Source organism: Salvelinus sp. IW2-2015, linkage group LG27 (assembly GCF_002910315.2).
Source record: "Salvelinus sp. IW2-2015 linkage group LG27, ASM291031v2, whole genome shotgun sequence".
In the NCBI taxonomy this organism is placed as follows: domain Eukaryota; kingdom Metazoa; phylum Chordata; class Actinopteri; order Salmoniformes; family Salmonidae; genus Salvelinus; species Salvelinus sp. IW2-2015.
The window spans coordinates 7,435,045-7,449,199 of record NC_036867.1 but is presented as its reverse complement, the minus strand read 5'-3'; the positions used below and the strand labels follow the sequence as shown (position 1 = coordinate 7,449,199).

At 38.5% G+C, this 14,155-nt stretch overlaps 1 protein-coding gene across 1 annotated transcript in view; it reads right to left on the bottom strand.

Annotated features, from left to right (window-relative positions):
• Positions 1 to 11,895, bottom strand: part of ofcc1 (orofacial cleft 1 candidate 1) — a 122,019-nt gene extending 110,124 nt beyond the window's left edge. The window contains exons 1-5 of the mRNA XM_070435674.1: positions 11,839 to 11,895; positions 10,136 to 10,269; positions 8,130 to 8,207; positions 2,771 to 2,837; positions 2,252 to 2,434 (exon numbers count right to left, since the gene is read on the bottom strand). Of these exons, the coding sequence (XP_070291775.1) occupies positions 2,252 to 2,434; positions 2,771 to 2,837; positions 8,130 to 8,147 (268 nt within the window). The 5' untranslated portion in view covers positions 8,148 to 8,207; positions 10,136 to 10,269; positions 11,839 to 11,895. The remainder of the gene's footprint in view (positions 1 to 2,251; positions 2,435 to 2,770; positions 2,838 to 8,129; positions 8,208 to 10,135; positions 10,270 to 11,838) is intronic.
• Positions 11,896 to 14,155: the final 2,260 nt, after the last annotated feature.

Sequence of the window (14,155 nt, the reverse complement as noted above, 5' to 3'; positions counted from 1 at the left end):
GTAAAATTCACAAGTAAGTCCCTTTACGTCGTAAACACAGTTTTAACAATTTCGCTGCAATAGCTTTGAGGTTATGAAAGCCTTTTTTCAATCTACATTTGCATAATGGCGGCAGCTCTCAAAKATCTTGTCTTTGAATCATATCTTTGATTTACCTAAATAGTCTGGCTGTCCTCCAGTTCTTCGCCTCTAATAAAAATAGCAATTCCCTGTTCTTACATGCAAGCTATCAATAACCCACACTACTTCTCTCCATCCAAATCTACTGTTAACAGGCAGTTTTGATGAAAGATATTGAGGATAACCAAATAGAAGTGTCACAAACATGAGAGAGCTGCTGCTTGCATCTATTATATAGAGGTACAGGCTCTACAGACTGTTGCTATGTGTGTCAGTGCACTGACAATGGGATTTAATATATGCCCTTTTTGAATATGAAAATAACTGCAGTGCCTATTGGAGAAATAAGACCACATATGTTTGGCTGCTCTATTTCAATTTGTAATGAAAATTCAGAACTCTAAATTATATCAAATACATAGGATAGTATTCTAGACGTAATGTTACATTTACTAGGGGGGAAATGACATAAATATCAAAACAAAATCAATGACAATTGTAGCATTGCTTACGATACACTTCTGTAGAAATAACGTTTTATCTCTGTAATGCACATATTTTATTAGCCCTACATATAAATGTACCATTTCTAAAGAAGCCTTGATCCATAACTGATGAGACTACTCATTCATTTAGCGCTCCTTCAACTATAAGGTATTTTTTCAGCGTTAACTTTGACACACATTGAAAGTCTTGGGGGCATGCACTTGCACACATGCACACACAATGGCAGACACACACACCACACCATCCACACGAGACACATCCAATGAGAAAGTTTCCCATGAATGATTGATTTCACACAGGGGGCCTCAGAATATTACTGTTTCTCCTTTTTCTTTCTTTCTTTTTTAAATAAGTGCAAGTCATAAGATATCTCCCTGACAACTCAGAGACATGCGGGGCAGATGCTATCGATTTAATCTCTGATGAGAGAAGACTTCCCTGGGATTCATAAAAGCCCTGCTCCCTGCCTGGCATGCCGATGGGTGACACCACATCTACTGTATCAGATGGATCAGCTCAGTAGCACCACTGTTGTCTAATGTGCTACTCTACCCAGCACTGGGTGGGGGCAAAATGGACTAGACTTGAATGAGGTTTGCTCCCCTCAATAAAATGCCACTATTAAAAACTACTGTAATACAACAGATCTAAGGAAAATCCCATTTTCTTCAGTATAAAAGACACTAATGAGTTTACTGTGATCATGGGATACACCAATTTGGTACATGGAAACTCAAAAAGATACCAAGAGAACTATAGTGCTTATGATCACGTGTTATGACGTGTCTATACATTCGTGTTTGTGATTTAAACCCCAACAGTTTCTTTCTCTCTGTGTCTCACTCCACCTGGCACTATTATGTTTTGAAAATATTTTAGAAGGATCCCTTAATATCCCTTAATCCCTTAACTTTGTCAAGGAACAGACACAACCATGAAAAAAAGTAACCAAGAGGCGTTAATAGTGATTATCCTAAGCTTAGCCAGGAGACAATGAATATTCTCAACAGCTCCAGAAAATGTATGTGTATGTTTGAGTGATGGCCAAATGTTGGAAGCTTCTCTCCACTAACATTAAGCTTCAATTAATTACTAGATTATTAATTAAATAAATAAAAACATCTCTTAATTCAAAATACCTGACTTGTGTGACCTATCAAGACCAAACCGGCATTTCTTTTAATGTTTGAACGCATCACAGTGTGTGTAACATCATATCGCTCAAGAGTCTCACTGACATAGTAAATTACAAGGGGGCATATTTTCCTGCAGGATGGGCCATCAGCTCTGTTTCAGGGACGTTATGTACACTATACGTTATAAAGATAGTGTGTATATGCTGGTAGGGGTATGCTAAGTAAATGCTCTCTTTGATGACTCCAGCCCTCCAGAAGGCAGAATACTGTTAGTGTGAGTTGAGAGGCTGATTCCGTCAGGGTGTTCTGGAACCCCCACTCTTGTGACATTCTCCAGTTAGGTGGAATTTATATGAGGGGTACTTGTTAGGACATGCTAGCTTTGGAATGTGAGGACCAGGCCCTCAGAAACCCAAAAGGTTAGATCGGGAACAAATCCACAAATCCACTGTCAACGGGTTTGAGGCTAATGAAGAATGAAGCTTCACCTCTTGGTTTGGCAGGGGCTCGCAGCTCCATTTTTTGTTGGTGAGCTGCAAGGGTGCTATCTTGCCTGTCACGTTGAATTTCTCTCCCTGCTGAAGCCCGAGAAGCTGAAAGCTCTGTGCTGTAGCTTCCATCGAAGACAGGGTTTTCAATGCCTTCCACCACAGCACTCTCCTCCATTTCGCCTGCAAAAAAGAGAAGAAAAAACACCATAACAACAGGAAGGTCAAAAGTGGTGCATTATACCAAAGTACATTTAATGGCAGCAGAACATTCCTTCTAGTGATTCCTCTCCGCCAAAATACTTAAGCGCGTCCTCCTCGAATGTCACTAAAACACAATTAGGTTCAAATTAAATCTGAATCTTGCAGGGAGGAAAAAAGAGAAGAAGAAATGATTAAAATAATTACAAATTGCGCCCTGACAAGCAAGAGCAAAATTTAGCCCAAAGCCATTTGTCTGTAATTAGTTAATTAATCCTTACACAAATTATGAGCAATAACTCATCAAGCAGGGCTCACCCATCAGAAATTCAGCCGACTTGGATTTCTTCTGCTTAGGTTGCTGCAGAGCCTTCTGCTGTAACTTCTGGAGGGAAATTGTTAAATGAATAAATTAGCTGCAGAATGAAGATCATCATTTATGATCCGCAACTAACGCAGTATTTTAAATATGGGACGACACTGAAATGTCATTTAATTTACATCGCCGCTAAAGGGGTCAAGCACTAATTGAACAACAGGAGTGGAAACATTTTTAATCATAAATAAATAAGAAAAGTTGTCACGAATGCGTAATGAAGGTCACATTAAAATACTTCCTCCTTTTTCCAAATGAATGGGAAACAACACTCTCTCCCTTGGAAAATTATGCATTTTTACACAGGCTTCGTGAGTGTGTGGAGATTCATTGTGCAAATGAATATGGAAATCCAAGCACATTGCTCATTACGTACATTCTTATGAACACATCCTAAAAAGTCTGGAGAAAAATGGTCCTTAAAATCAGAGAGTTCAAGGATTCTGCTATTTTTTTGTGATGCTTTGAAAAATATTCAATACTCGATTTATGGGAAGTGCAAAAAAAAAAATCCCTTATGTGATAGAAAGCAAATTGCATAGCAAAGCCCAAACACAACCCAACTTGCAGCGAACCTTTCATAATACCCTATGAATGCCCCATAGTAATTGGGCTCCATAGCCATTTGTTAACTTTGATGTACAACCCCAAGCATCATGGAACATTTTCACTTAATCACACCATATTGTGACTCTTCTTAAAATAGTTTTGCTAAGATCCAGTGTGCTCCAAAGAAGTTTGATGAAGCATCCCTTTGCCCCTTCCAAAGATAAGACCATTCAATAGCCTACAGTACATGGCCACAATATAACATTATTAGATAACACATGAAAGAGGGAAATACAAACCGTGATCACTGAAAGCCACCTACAGGAGTACATGCACGGTAGGCCTAAAATGGGTCTTTTTCTATGAGCACTTCAATGTAATAATGAGGATTTTGACATAATGTTTCATGGCTATTTCTATATGCTACATATACTGTTGGAGGCAATGTMATTCAACTGAGAGTGGTATACTAATGAAAATGGAAACTAGAAATGTAGAAATCCCCTTTGAAATCAAGAAATGGTGGAACAAAATGGTGAGCCTCTAATTTCTGTGGACAAGAAGAACAACAAGAAAAGCCCAGGTAAATCACATTAGTAGTTGTTTTTGTTATGGATGTTTATTTCCCTGTACATGCATATCCTTATGTTTAAGATCTCTAGCTATAGCCTCAAAGCATTTAGTTGGAACTTCAATTTCAAAAATCATTTATGCAGATTCTGATGATGAACGGTGCCCATGCCCATGAACAGCATGTATTTGTATACAATATTTAATTTCAAAGACAAAATCAGGGGTATGGGAGGGCGGGGGTTCATTCTAAATGACAGAGCAATTAAAATAGTGGAGGACACATTCCAATCTGGAAAGAAGAGTTTTGTAAATCTGTTTTTACATCCAACAAGCCCTACAGCAAGACATTCATTTATACCATAGAGATGAATGGTTATCTAATTGTAACTTATTTAAAAACCATTTTCTCTTTCCACTGAGTTCCAATCAATTTCTCCCAGTTGAAGAGAACAGTAAGACTAAAAACACTGACCAGAGACCAGAGTGTGTAGCATGAGATTCAGTTCCCTTTTCCAGTGTCAAACATATTTTTTAAACACATACTGTACAGGTTTTGGTTCATATCCAAAAGTAAATGAGGAAGTTATAATAGTATCGCTACTTGAGAAGCAAGTAATGAGTTTGCTAATAGGAAAATGACACATAATGAACATCGCCTTGTGTATATGAACACCAGTTTATATGATTCCGTAACAGGCTGAGTTAGTAATTCAAAAAAGATGCAGCAGCATGCAAAATGGTGCTTGGGTTTTGTTGTTGTTGTTTTAGTTTCATGGTAACCTACAAATCATACTTCTGAGACTTCATCATCATATTGAAGGACAATTCGAGAATACACTATGAAACTGCTGTTTACGTTTAAAAAACACTGTATAGAATATGCAATAATGCAGCATGGTGAGGAATTGACAGTAAATGACAGTAGGCATGTATTGCATGTGGTATTATAGGATACATTCAGACATGTTTGGGGCTGGTCTTTAGTTAGCTAGTGTAATTAATCATCAAATTAGCACAATGTGGGCGGATAGCACGCCTTTATTTTTCAAATCATTGTTTTTGCCCTTGAGACTAAGGCACTTTGAAGAGGAAGGCAAAAAAACTCACATAAATCCCATTTAATTATCACGCATTATTGTTTTATCTTAGGCCAGAATAAAATGAACTATACATCCTTCTAATTACTATGAAATATACATATTTGCTTCCTTCCCTATAGAAAATATAAAAATGTAGCATTCCCAATCCCTTTAACACTGCCTTTAAAGACACATCTTATTCAGTGCATTTACATGTACAGTATACCGTTGTCGTGTGATTCTTGATAATGCTGCATTATTGCCCAGGCTTATTCCAGACATGTTTTCCCTATCTGTATGAGTCAAGCTGAGTCTGTTGTTATGTCATAGAACTTTCTGTATTTCTGTATTATGTGCATCAATCTGCTGCTTAGAAAGGCAAACTGTAGTCTACCGTCAGTAACACTAAAACCAGCATCAAAAGACAAACTCATGACGTTGAAATGTACATCTGCACATCAGAAGGTGTGGCTAAATTTAAAATGGAAGTTGGTCTTATTCCTCAAATTATGAATTAGCTCTGTCTTCCACCAAATGTCAACACATTTTGAGATTTGCATGAATGTATCATCTTGAGTTCAGTTCCTGTTTAAGATAAACCTCAGTAAACCATTTCAGTAAACGTACACATGGAGAGTCCACATGCTGCGAGCAGAACGCTTTTGGTCATTGTCGGTAAAAATCCACTCCATTTAGAGAGCTAACAGAATTCATGTTTCTCTTTTAATTCCTTGGTTTCCACTGACAGTGACAGCATGTCCCGTTTTTACAACGACAATCACCCAGTGTGCTCTAACAGGATGCAGCATGCAGATGTTTCATTTCTAAAACATGCAAGTGATAAAAACAAGGTAATAGTGGTGGCATAATGGGACGATTCTGCCAGCTTAGATTTTCGGAATCTGAACAACTGTTCCAATTCTAACAATATCACGAGCAGGATAAACTACAGAGGGGCAAATATCTTCTGACATGTCTTTCCAATGAACATAAATATATTAAATGCATGTTGCTGTATTGGAGTCATGTGCCAAGAAGCTCTAGTGTATTATAACAAGCCCTGAATACCAAAGTAAAAAATGCCCTGAATTCATTGTGTTGTCATTTGAAGGAATCTACTGCTCAAAACCATGCCCCTTCCTTCCCTAATTGAATCTGCACATTAAAAAAATGCTTACTTTGTGGTCAAGACGAGAAAAAAAATCATTTATAACTGGTGACAAGAAAAATCTATGAAGTTTTTTAAAAGAATGTGATTGTTGTCAAAAGGAATTGGGTACAACAATGCCTTGTTCAGTTCGGGTTCCATTCAAAGCCGGAGCTGTGAGGGCTCGGGGAGAAGACTGCTGCTAGGCTGGTGGGCACAGACCAGCTAGAAAGTAAATTTTGCATACTGTACGGATCATCGCCCAGTTCAGGCCAGTCACATTGAATCTGCCATCAACCAATTGTGCTTCATGAAACCGTCAACCCTAATTTACGTCTGGCTGTTTTCTTCTATCCGGCTGTAAACAAACCCCGCTTTGAGCTGTCTCCCTCATCCCTATCTGCTTACGAGGGGAGCAAGGACAGCCCAAGTCCGCTGTGTCAGAAACAAGCAACTTAAAGCCTACCACTTCCAGACAGCAGTCTGTGCAGCAGGCACAGAGTCAACGAGAGGAGCTTCTTTGGAATGACAGAGTTTTACTGGGGTTTAAAGGGGCGAATACATTAGGCCCGTACTGATGCTGGCGTGTTGTGTCTCTATCCTTATATTATATTAGAGAGCTCCAAATCTGAACAACTGTTTTTAAAATCATTAGGATAGCAGCATTGTGCATTAGTTTACAGGCTATTCTCCCAATCTAGCCCATGAAAGGAAAACAACTGCCACACAGAGTAAATGGATGCATATCTAAATTGACAATGGAATTGAATCTTTTTTCAATCTATATGCAAGTGTGTGACAGGTATATAGTCGTGTAGTGAAAGGTTTCTGCAGGCTGGGACTGAACTAAACAACATATTGCTTAATCAATGCTGGCAGAAATTGCTTTTGTTGTCATCTTTTATGTAGGCCCGCTTTATCTACTTTCAAATACATATGCAGTGGCCAATTCAAAAAATTGTACCGCATGAAAAGCTATTTTCAATCAGTTTGAGATAAAAGTCATATCAGCAAAATGTGAATGATGGAAATACAAGGTACAGTATATAGAGGTATATTGTATTTAAAAGTGTGTATACTACAATTCCCCCCTGACTTAAAACATTATAGGAATTGGCTGACATTTCTGTCCTACAACAGCATCAAAACATAATCTTTCAAATTAAATCGGAACTAAACCTATTTTCATTTAAAGGATATAAATAGTCTTATAGGTTTGTGGTAATTGTTGTCCACCAAACAGTTTCACATTAAACAACAGCTTCAGTTGGTGTAGACAGAAAAACATAATTAGTATTCAGGCTTAATTAATCTATGCTGGCCCCTTTAAGTGAATTAGTCAATTATTTATGCATGTGTGCTCCTTTGATGCTAACAGATTATGTATGTTACAGGGAAAACCTTGAAATATGACTTTGAAAACTTTTCATGACAAAATGTCACCACAGGCTGCTCTAAAGGCTGAAAGAAATGTCAGTGCAGACCCAGAATACACAATGATTATGGACCAGACATTCCCGGGCCTGAATAATGAGAAAAACAGAGATCATAACTATCAAATCCATTTTAAACATTTCACTCCCAAAACAGGGGAAATCCCACAAATTCATTGTTTAACGCCTTGGCAAGAGGCAAAATAAATCACTGAAATATGGACTTTTGTGCACCCTAATCCAAGTAATGGAAATCTAACACAGTAGGATCAAGGTTTCACCAAGGATCATGGGAACTCCTTGGGATTTCCAAGAGCCTTTTTGTTCCCTCTCCTTGAGAACTCTCCACAGCCCCAGCTCTGCCCTCTACACCCCTCAATCCCCATTGAAATCTCAGAGGCAGCTTGGAGGAATGCTAAATGTCAATGGTCAGCCTGCCCCAGCACCTTCAGAGAAAATGGAGGTATGAAGGCCTAACCCCTGTATTTGGCTACGGGGCTAGTGGTAAAACTTTACTCACGCTGCCAGAAGTGTCCATGACTGCTCACTGCACCGATCTTGGAGCATTTGACTCTGATCCCTGGACAGTGACTGGAACCTGTGCAGAAGAAAATTGCTAGATGAATCGTGAAGAAAAACTATATTTGTAAAAAGTTGGAAATCAATTGAGTGAATATAGTAAACACTTTTGTATGCTGTTATTACAGAAAGTTCTTACTGTATGCCTATGCAGACCCTATTGCACAAAATGCTTCATTTCATACAGTACTAATCATATCTTTAATTTCCCTCTGTTGTTTGTGTTTTGATCTACAGACTATAATCTTTTAAATGCGTCTAGGAGAATTACGGGCTAAGTGCAGTTTATTTATATCAGAGATACCAAATTATTTGCCCTTATTATTCAAATAGTTCATTCATTTACATCTGATACAATACTATTTGGTATTTTCTTTTCCTATGGTAATTCACATGGCTTCCACAAGTTTCTGCAGAAATAGCTAAACAAACCCCAGGCAAAATGTGAAAGATGATCCCATACCATGTGAGTTAGGATGAAATGCTACACTTTTTCACACTAAACACTGCTCCACTGGGTGTGATTGAAAAACATTAAGCTTTTGAATCTGTGTGTTGTATGTGTGAGGGAAAATGTATGTTGTAACAAGTGGGCCTATGTTTTTGTAATTATTTCAAATTACACTCTGCGTAATAACCAGGTGAAAGCGATCCAGTGTTTAGTCCACATTACACACACTAGAAAGGAAAGACCACGGGATATCCTTACACCTTAATATGGGCCATAACTAAATAGTTATTATTTTTCTCAGTTGTTGGAACTATTTAATTATATTTCCAGCTGCATCTATTCCTTTCCTTTCCTCTTTATCACTGGGATAAGGGAAAGATTAGGACTATGTTCGGATAAAGAGCTACTTTGTAGCATTTCCTGTACATGTGCATTTTATTGAATTAAAGGCGGTTTTCAAATTCATGTTTTTCAGTTGGTGATTTGTTTTTCTTAGTTATTAATAGAGATGGGTGGTTGAATGTTTTATAGAGGTCATAAAACGAGATGCTGTGAGAGCCCCAGACAATTGGTTGTAAAAAGCTGTTAGCCTCTATCTGCCAAACGCTGTTCTCCAAGTAATGTGATTGCCAACAGTTTCTTAACCACAGAAATGACTGACTCATTACTGCTTTGGGTTCTGGCTCTGCAAAGGCCATGCAAATATATGTACACAACGCCCTACAGTCCTTTGAGTTTAACACACTCTGTGGGTTGAAGTTAACGACACAAGCGCCCATCCAGTGATGACTGGCTATGAGTTCATTGCTTCGTCTTACATTATCTCATGCTTAGTAAACAATTGATCCATGCCATACAGTGCCAGTGTTGACCAATAACATCAAATCCTGTTAAATACAGACTTTGAAGAAAACACATGTCATGACAACTGTTACTACAACTCTTAAATGTACCATTCTTCCAATAAATCTAGTGCTCCATTGGAATAATAGACCCAAAGAGAGCTTATGAAAAGTGTGAAATTATCTTAACAGAAAATGAAACCCAGTTCTATACGGTTTCAACAGGATGTAGTGATACAAATAACTTATTTGACCCCCTACCCTTCCTCTGCCCTGAGAAGCATCATCTCCTAGGTAAACTACTCAGCAAAGCTCAATCAACCCTTAATCCTGAATGAGAGGGTGTTCTGTTCTATGTTGCTATGCATAAGAACTTCCGCTCTCTAAGGCTTTGTGTGACATTACATTTTTGGTTGACATTCTTTGTTTTCCACCAACAGGGATAAAGGATGTAATTTCATAGTCACAGAGGCACAGGCCACAATTATTTCCTAAGTATGTATTCTATCTTGTCTTGGACACAGAGGCCACAATTCCTGCATGCCATTTAGGTGCAATTGTATTGTAGCTCCCCAGTTGTTTATTTGACAATAGCCTATCTACCTGCCCTGTTATCAATATAGACTACTTAACAACTACTTCTATTGTATTTACCTGTTTCTTCTTATGAAGTTCACATTCTTGGCAACTGGATGGAATGAGTAACAGCTGAATCGAGAAACCTAGCACTTGCATGTGGAACTTGATCTGTGAGTGCATACAGTAGGCCTACTCAGGGTGTGGGATGCCTGCAAATTGAGAGCAACAATATATCACTAGCATGACAAACTGTATCACAAAATATGCAAACAACTTCATGCGTGTTGAATTTATATGTTAATGTAGAAAAAAATGTATGTATAGTCCGCAAATAATAGCTGAAGTTTCCTGCAGTAGTCGACAAGGCCACGCTTGAGGTGCAATATTGTTGTTGTTCCCCAGTTAGTTTAACAACAGGCTGTCTGCCCCGTAAACAATATTCTCCATATACAGTTCACATTATTGGATTGATTGAGCAGCAGGCAAATGGAGAAACATTGCACACACATATGCCACCGACAAATAAGACGTTTTATTCATCTGTATCATGAGTTAGTTGACCAAGGCCTTGCCGACTACCCTACAGAAAGCTTAGCTAGGCTATTATTTGTAGAAAAGTCGTGAAATAGCCATCTACTAATGCATTATTTCGACTTACATAAACTGGTATGAAACGTATATGCCTATTAGCCGTACTGTTTTCCATTAGCGCTACCTACCTGTGTGAGTTCTGAAATTGAAGGTGTTTCGCTTAGTATGAAACGAGTGAGCTGCCAACCAAGCACGCAAAGAGAAGTCAACGATATGGTTCCCACAATATATATTTTKTATTTATTTATTATTTAACTAGCCAACTCAGTTAAGAACAAATTATTATTTACAATGACGGCCTAGGAACAGTGGGTTAACTGTCTTGTTCAGGGGCAGAACGACAGATTTTTACCTGGTTAGCTCGGGGATTTGATCCAGCAACCCAACGCTCTAACCACTAGGCTACCTGCCACAACGTCATAATTGGCTATCGCAAAAATGTATGAAAACAAAAATGAGCTTTTCTGTATTCATTTAAGGTTAGGCATAATGTTAGCAGTGTGGTTAGGGTTAAGGTTTGAGATCACATTTTAAGAAGACTTTGTGGGGTTTATTGCCGCGATCCAAACAACTGGGAACTCGGAAAAATACGAGATCAAATCATGACGTCAGAGATCTACAGGTCGCAAAGACGGAGGTCTAGAAAGAGGCCGGAGTTGGATGACCGTTCAAATCGATTTTCCCAGTCGGTGCCCCCCCCCGGGTTCCCATTGGTTTTGAACGCACTGAAGTCGGAAGTCAGAGATTTCCGAGTTCCCAGTTGTTTTGAACGCGGCATATGACTTTGTGGCTGTCGTAACTAGTAACGACCCAAAGGTATGGGACCGCGCTCTCGAGTCTGGCAGACACCTGCAATTTCAGAACATCACACAAAGGTAGCACAAGAATGGCAAACTGTACCCTTAAATACGTTGAAACAAGTTAATGTGAGTGGAATTTATGTTTCATGTCGAAATAATGCTTGTAGCCTACTTCATGACCTCAAACGTCTACGAATAAAAGCTCACATTTCCTGCAGAAGTCTAACGTTACAAGCCAAGACATTGGGCAACTCATGATACAAACGGATAAAACTTGATATTTGTCGGTTGATAGCATCACTCAGATCTATCTTACATTGAAATTACTTCGGGTAAATGTTAAAACATGCGAATATGCAACAGGAATAGGATTTTAGAATAAATTACCTGACACGGTTTTGCCTGCCTCTCTCCCCCCGAACTCTACCCGGCCTTCACCAAGACAGGATCCTGTAGCCAAGGTGATGGTGACGTTGCTACCCCATATCCTGCGGTCATTACTACAGGTGAGTATCAAAATGTCCTGCTTGAGCTCTCAAATGTTTATCAATGTATCCTGAGTTTTTCGTAAAATATAAACATAATTCATTGAGTGAACGGTTTTGTGTCTAAATAGCGTACAAAGGGCCTAAGTTACATTATCCCAGGTGTCGAATTCAAAGTATATTTCCTTTCATCTGGCAGTATGGCTATAACGTTGTTGTTAGTAACTATTACGTTGATACTATAATTCCAAATTTTGGCAAACGGGATACAACAGCAAATTATGAGCACGTGAGCAACACTGTTACTGTTTGGTGTAACTGTTGAGTGCAAAGATAAGGTTTCAGCAATGGGTAGGCTACATCTGCCAGATGGCACCACCGTTGGTATTTTAAATGTTGATTTATTATTTATGCAGAGCAGATCTGCATGGTTTCAGACAACCTTTCAAAGAGATTTCACCACCACTGTATTTCCAGGGAGGAGTGATATTATGACTTTGCTACTTTTCAACATCAATTACAGTAATGAGGTCCCATCCAAGGTAAAGCCATCATACAGCTTTGTAAACATTCATTATGCAGTATGACAATTTACACAAAGGTTCCCCATGAATTATTTAGGATGGTTCATATAAACATTCTTGTCACAAAGAAAACCTGGAGTGCATTACAGCCTGGTGTGAAGAATAGGTACAAAACACAGCAGATTGCTTCCTTCACAATAGGCACAGGGCATGGCTAATGTCTCCACAAGAAGAAACAGCCCTAGCTTTGTTATTTATTACTGAGGAACTACCTAGGCCATCGGTGGCCTTTTCATCTGAGGGAGAGAGATTGCTTTCATGAGAAATATCTTTCTTTCTTTGTTTCTTTTAGTGTTTTGGAATCCATGTTACCATGTTTGATCATGAATAACATGATAAACTAACATTCACCTAATTTACATTGGACAATGTACATTAGACATCAACTGGTTAGTTCCAGAGATGTACGGGTTACCTTTAATAAAGTGAAGAACATGCACAATAGAAAGAAGAAAAAAACATCTAAACAAAACAGAGGGCACCAAATCAATAATATAATTCCTGAAATAAAGTCCTTTGTTCAGTAAAACATAATTAGGCTTATACAGTCACCAAACTACAGAGCTTAGCATCATCTCTGTGCCTAATAAACTGGTTGTATATGTGATCTAAATAAGACATTCACCGATCTGGACTGCCCAYTTTCCAGCTTAGTTGTCCTTGATCGTTTAAATGATTAAATATAGACCTAAATCTACGATCTGGCTCTATCTTATCCAATTAATTCTCAATGTAGKCATGAGACTGGTTAATGATGTTATCTTACCTAATTAACCTGCATAGGGATTCGACTCTAGGACAGGAATTGTTCATCCCTCATCTAAGTGTTCATTACTATCATTACYATAAAGGGACTAACTTATGATGTTGGCCGTTCTGGCACCATTAATTTAGATTGAGTCCTTTTTTGCTTCATTTCGTTTTGGTTTTGCTTTGGGGTCATTTTTAATTACGGTAAAGATTGAAAATATGGAAATTCTCGAATACATTCAATTGCGGTCAAAACAATCACAGGGATAGCGTGAGATTTGCAAGCGATTTTGCTACTTTGGGTGTTTTCAGACTTTAGATTTGCTATTTTGTTCCCGGCGAGGCTCAGCAACAAACTGTACTTTGAAAACTCTCTTTTTTTTGTCAGCTTTCAGAATCAGCTTCAACCTATTAACGCTGCAGAATGCAAGGGGAATCAATAGCCTTCATTGGGCCATGTGTCATTTGTTAATCGGGTATTGATGAGAGTATTGACATGTGGCTAATTAATCTCAAGCCCAGCTCCAGCTTTCATATGTTTCCTTAATTATGTTCTTCATCTTAGTCCTCTGACATTGGCAGACTTACGCCTCGTGGTAGACAGTGAGTAAAGTTAGCTGTCAGGCTTTTAGTATTTTTTTTACTCTCCCTGCCAAAGCAACTAGGTTCTCCCTGTTGTGCCAAATACTTTAGTTCTTTGAAACTAGTGAAATAGTTTTATAGGCTTACTTGCATTTAATAGTTGCTTGCATGATCTACAATGTCAGGGTGGTATGGCATCATTGTACCAGCTATACTCAAACGGCAGTCAACACAGTCACATACTGTTAATGCATTTTGAATGTATTTTTTATAGCAATTAGGCAAACCCCGACTGTGACATTC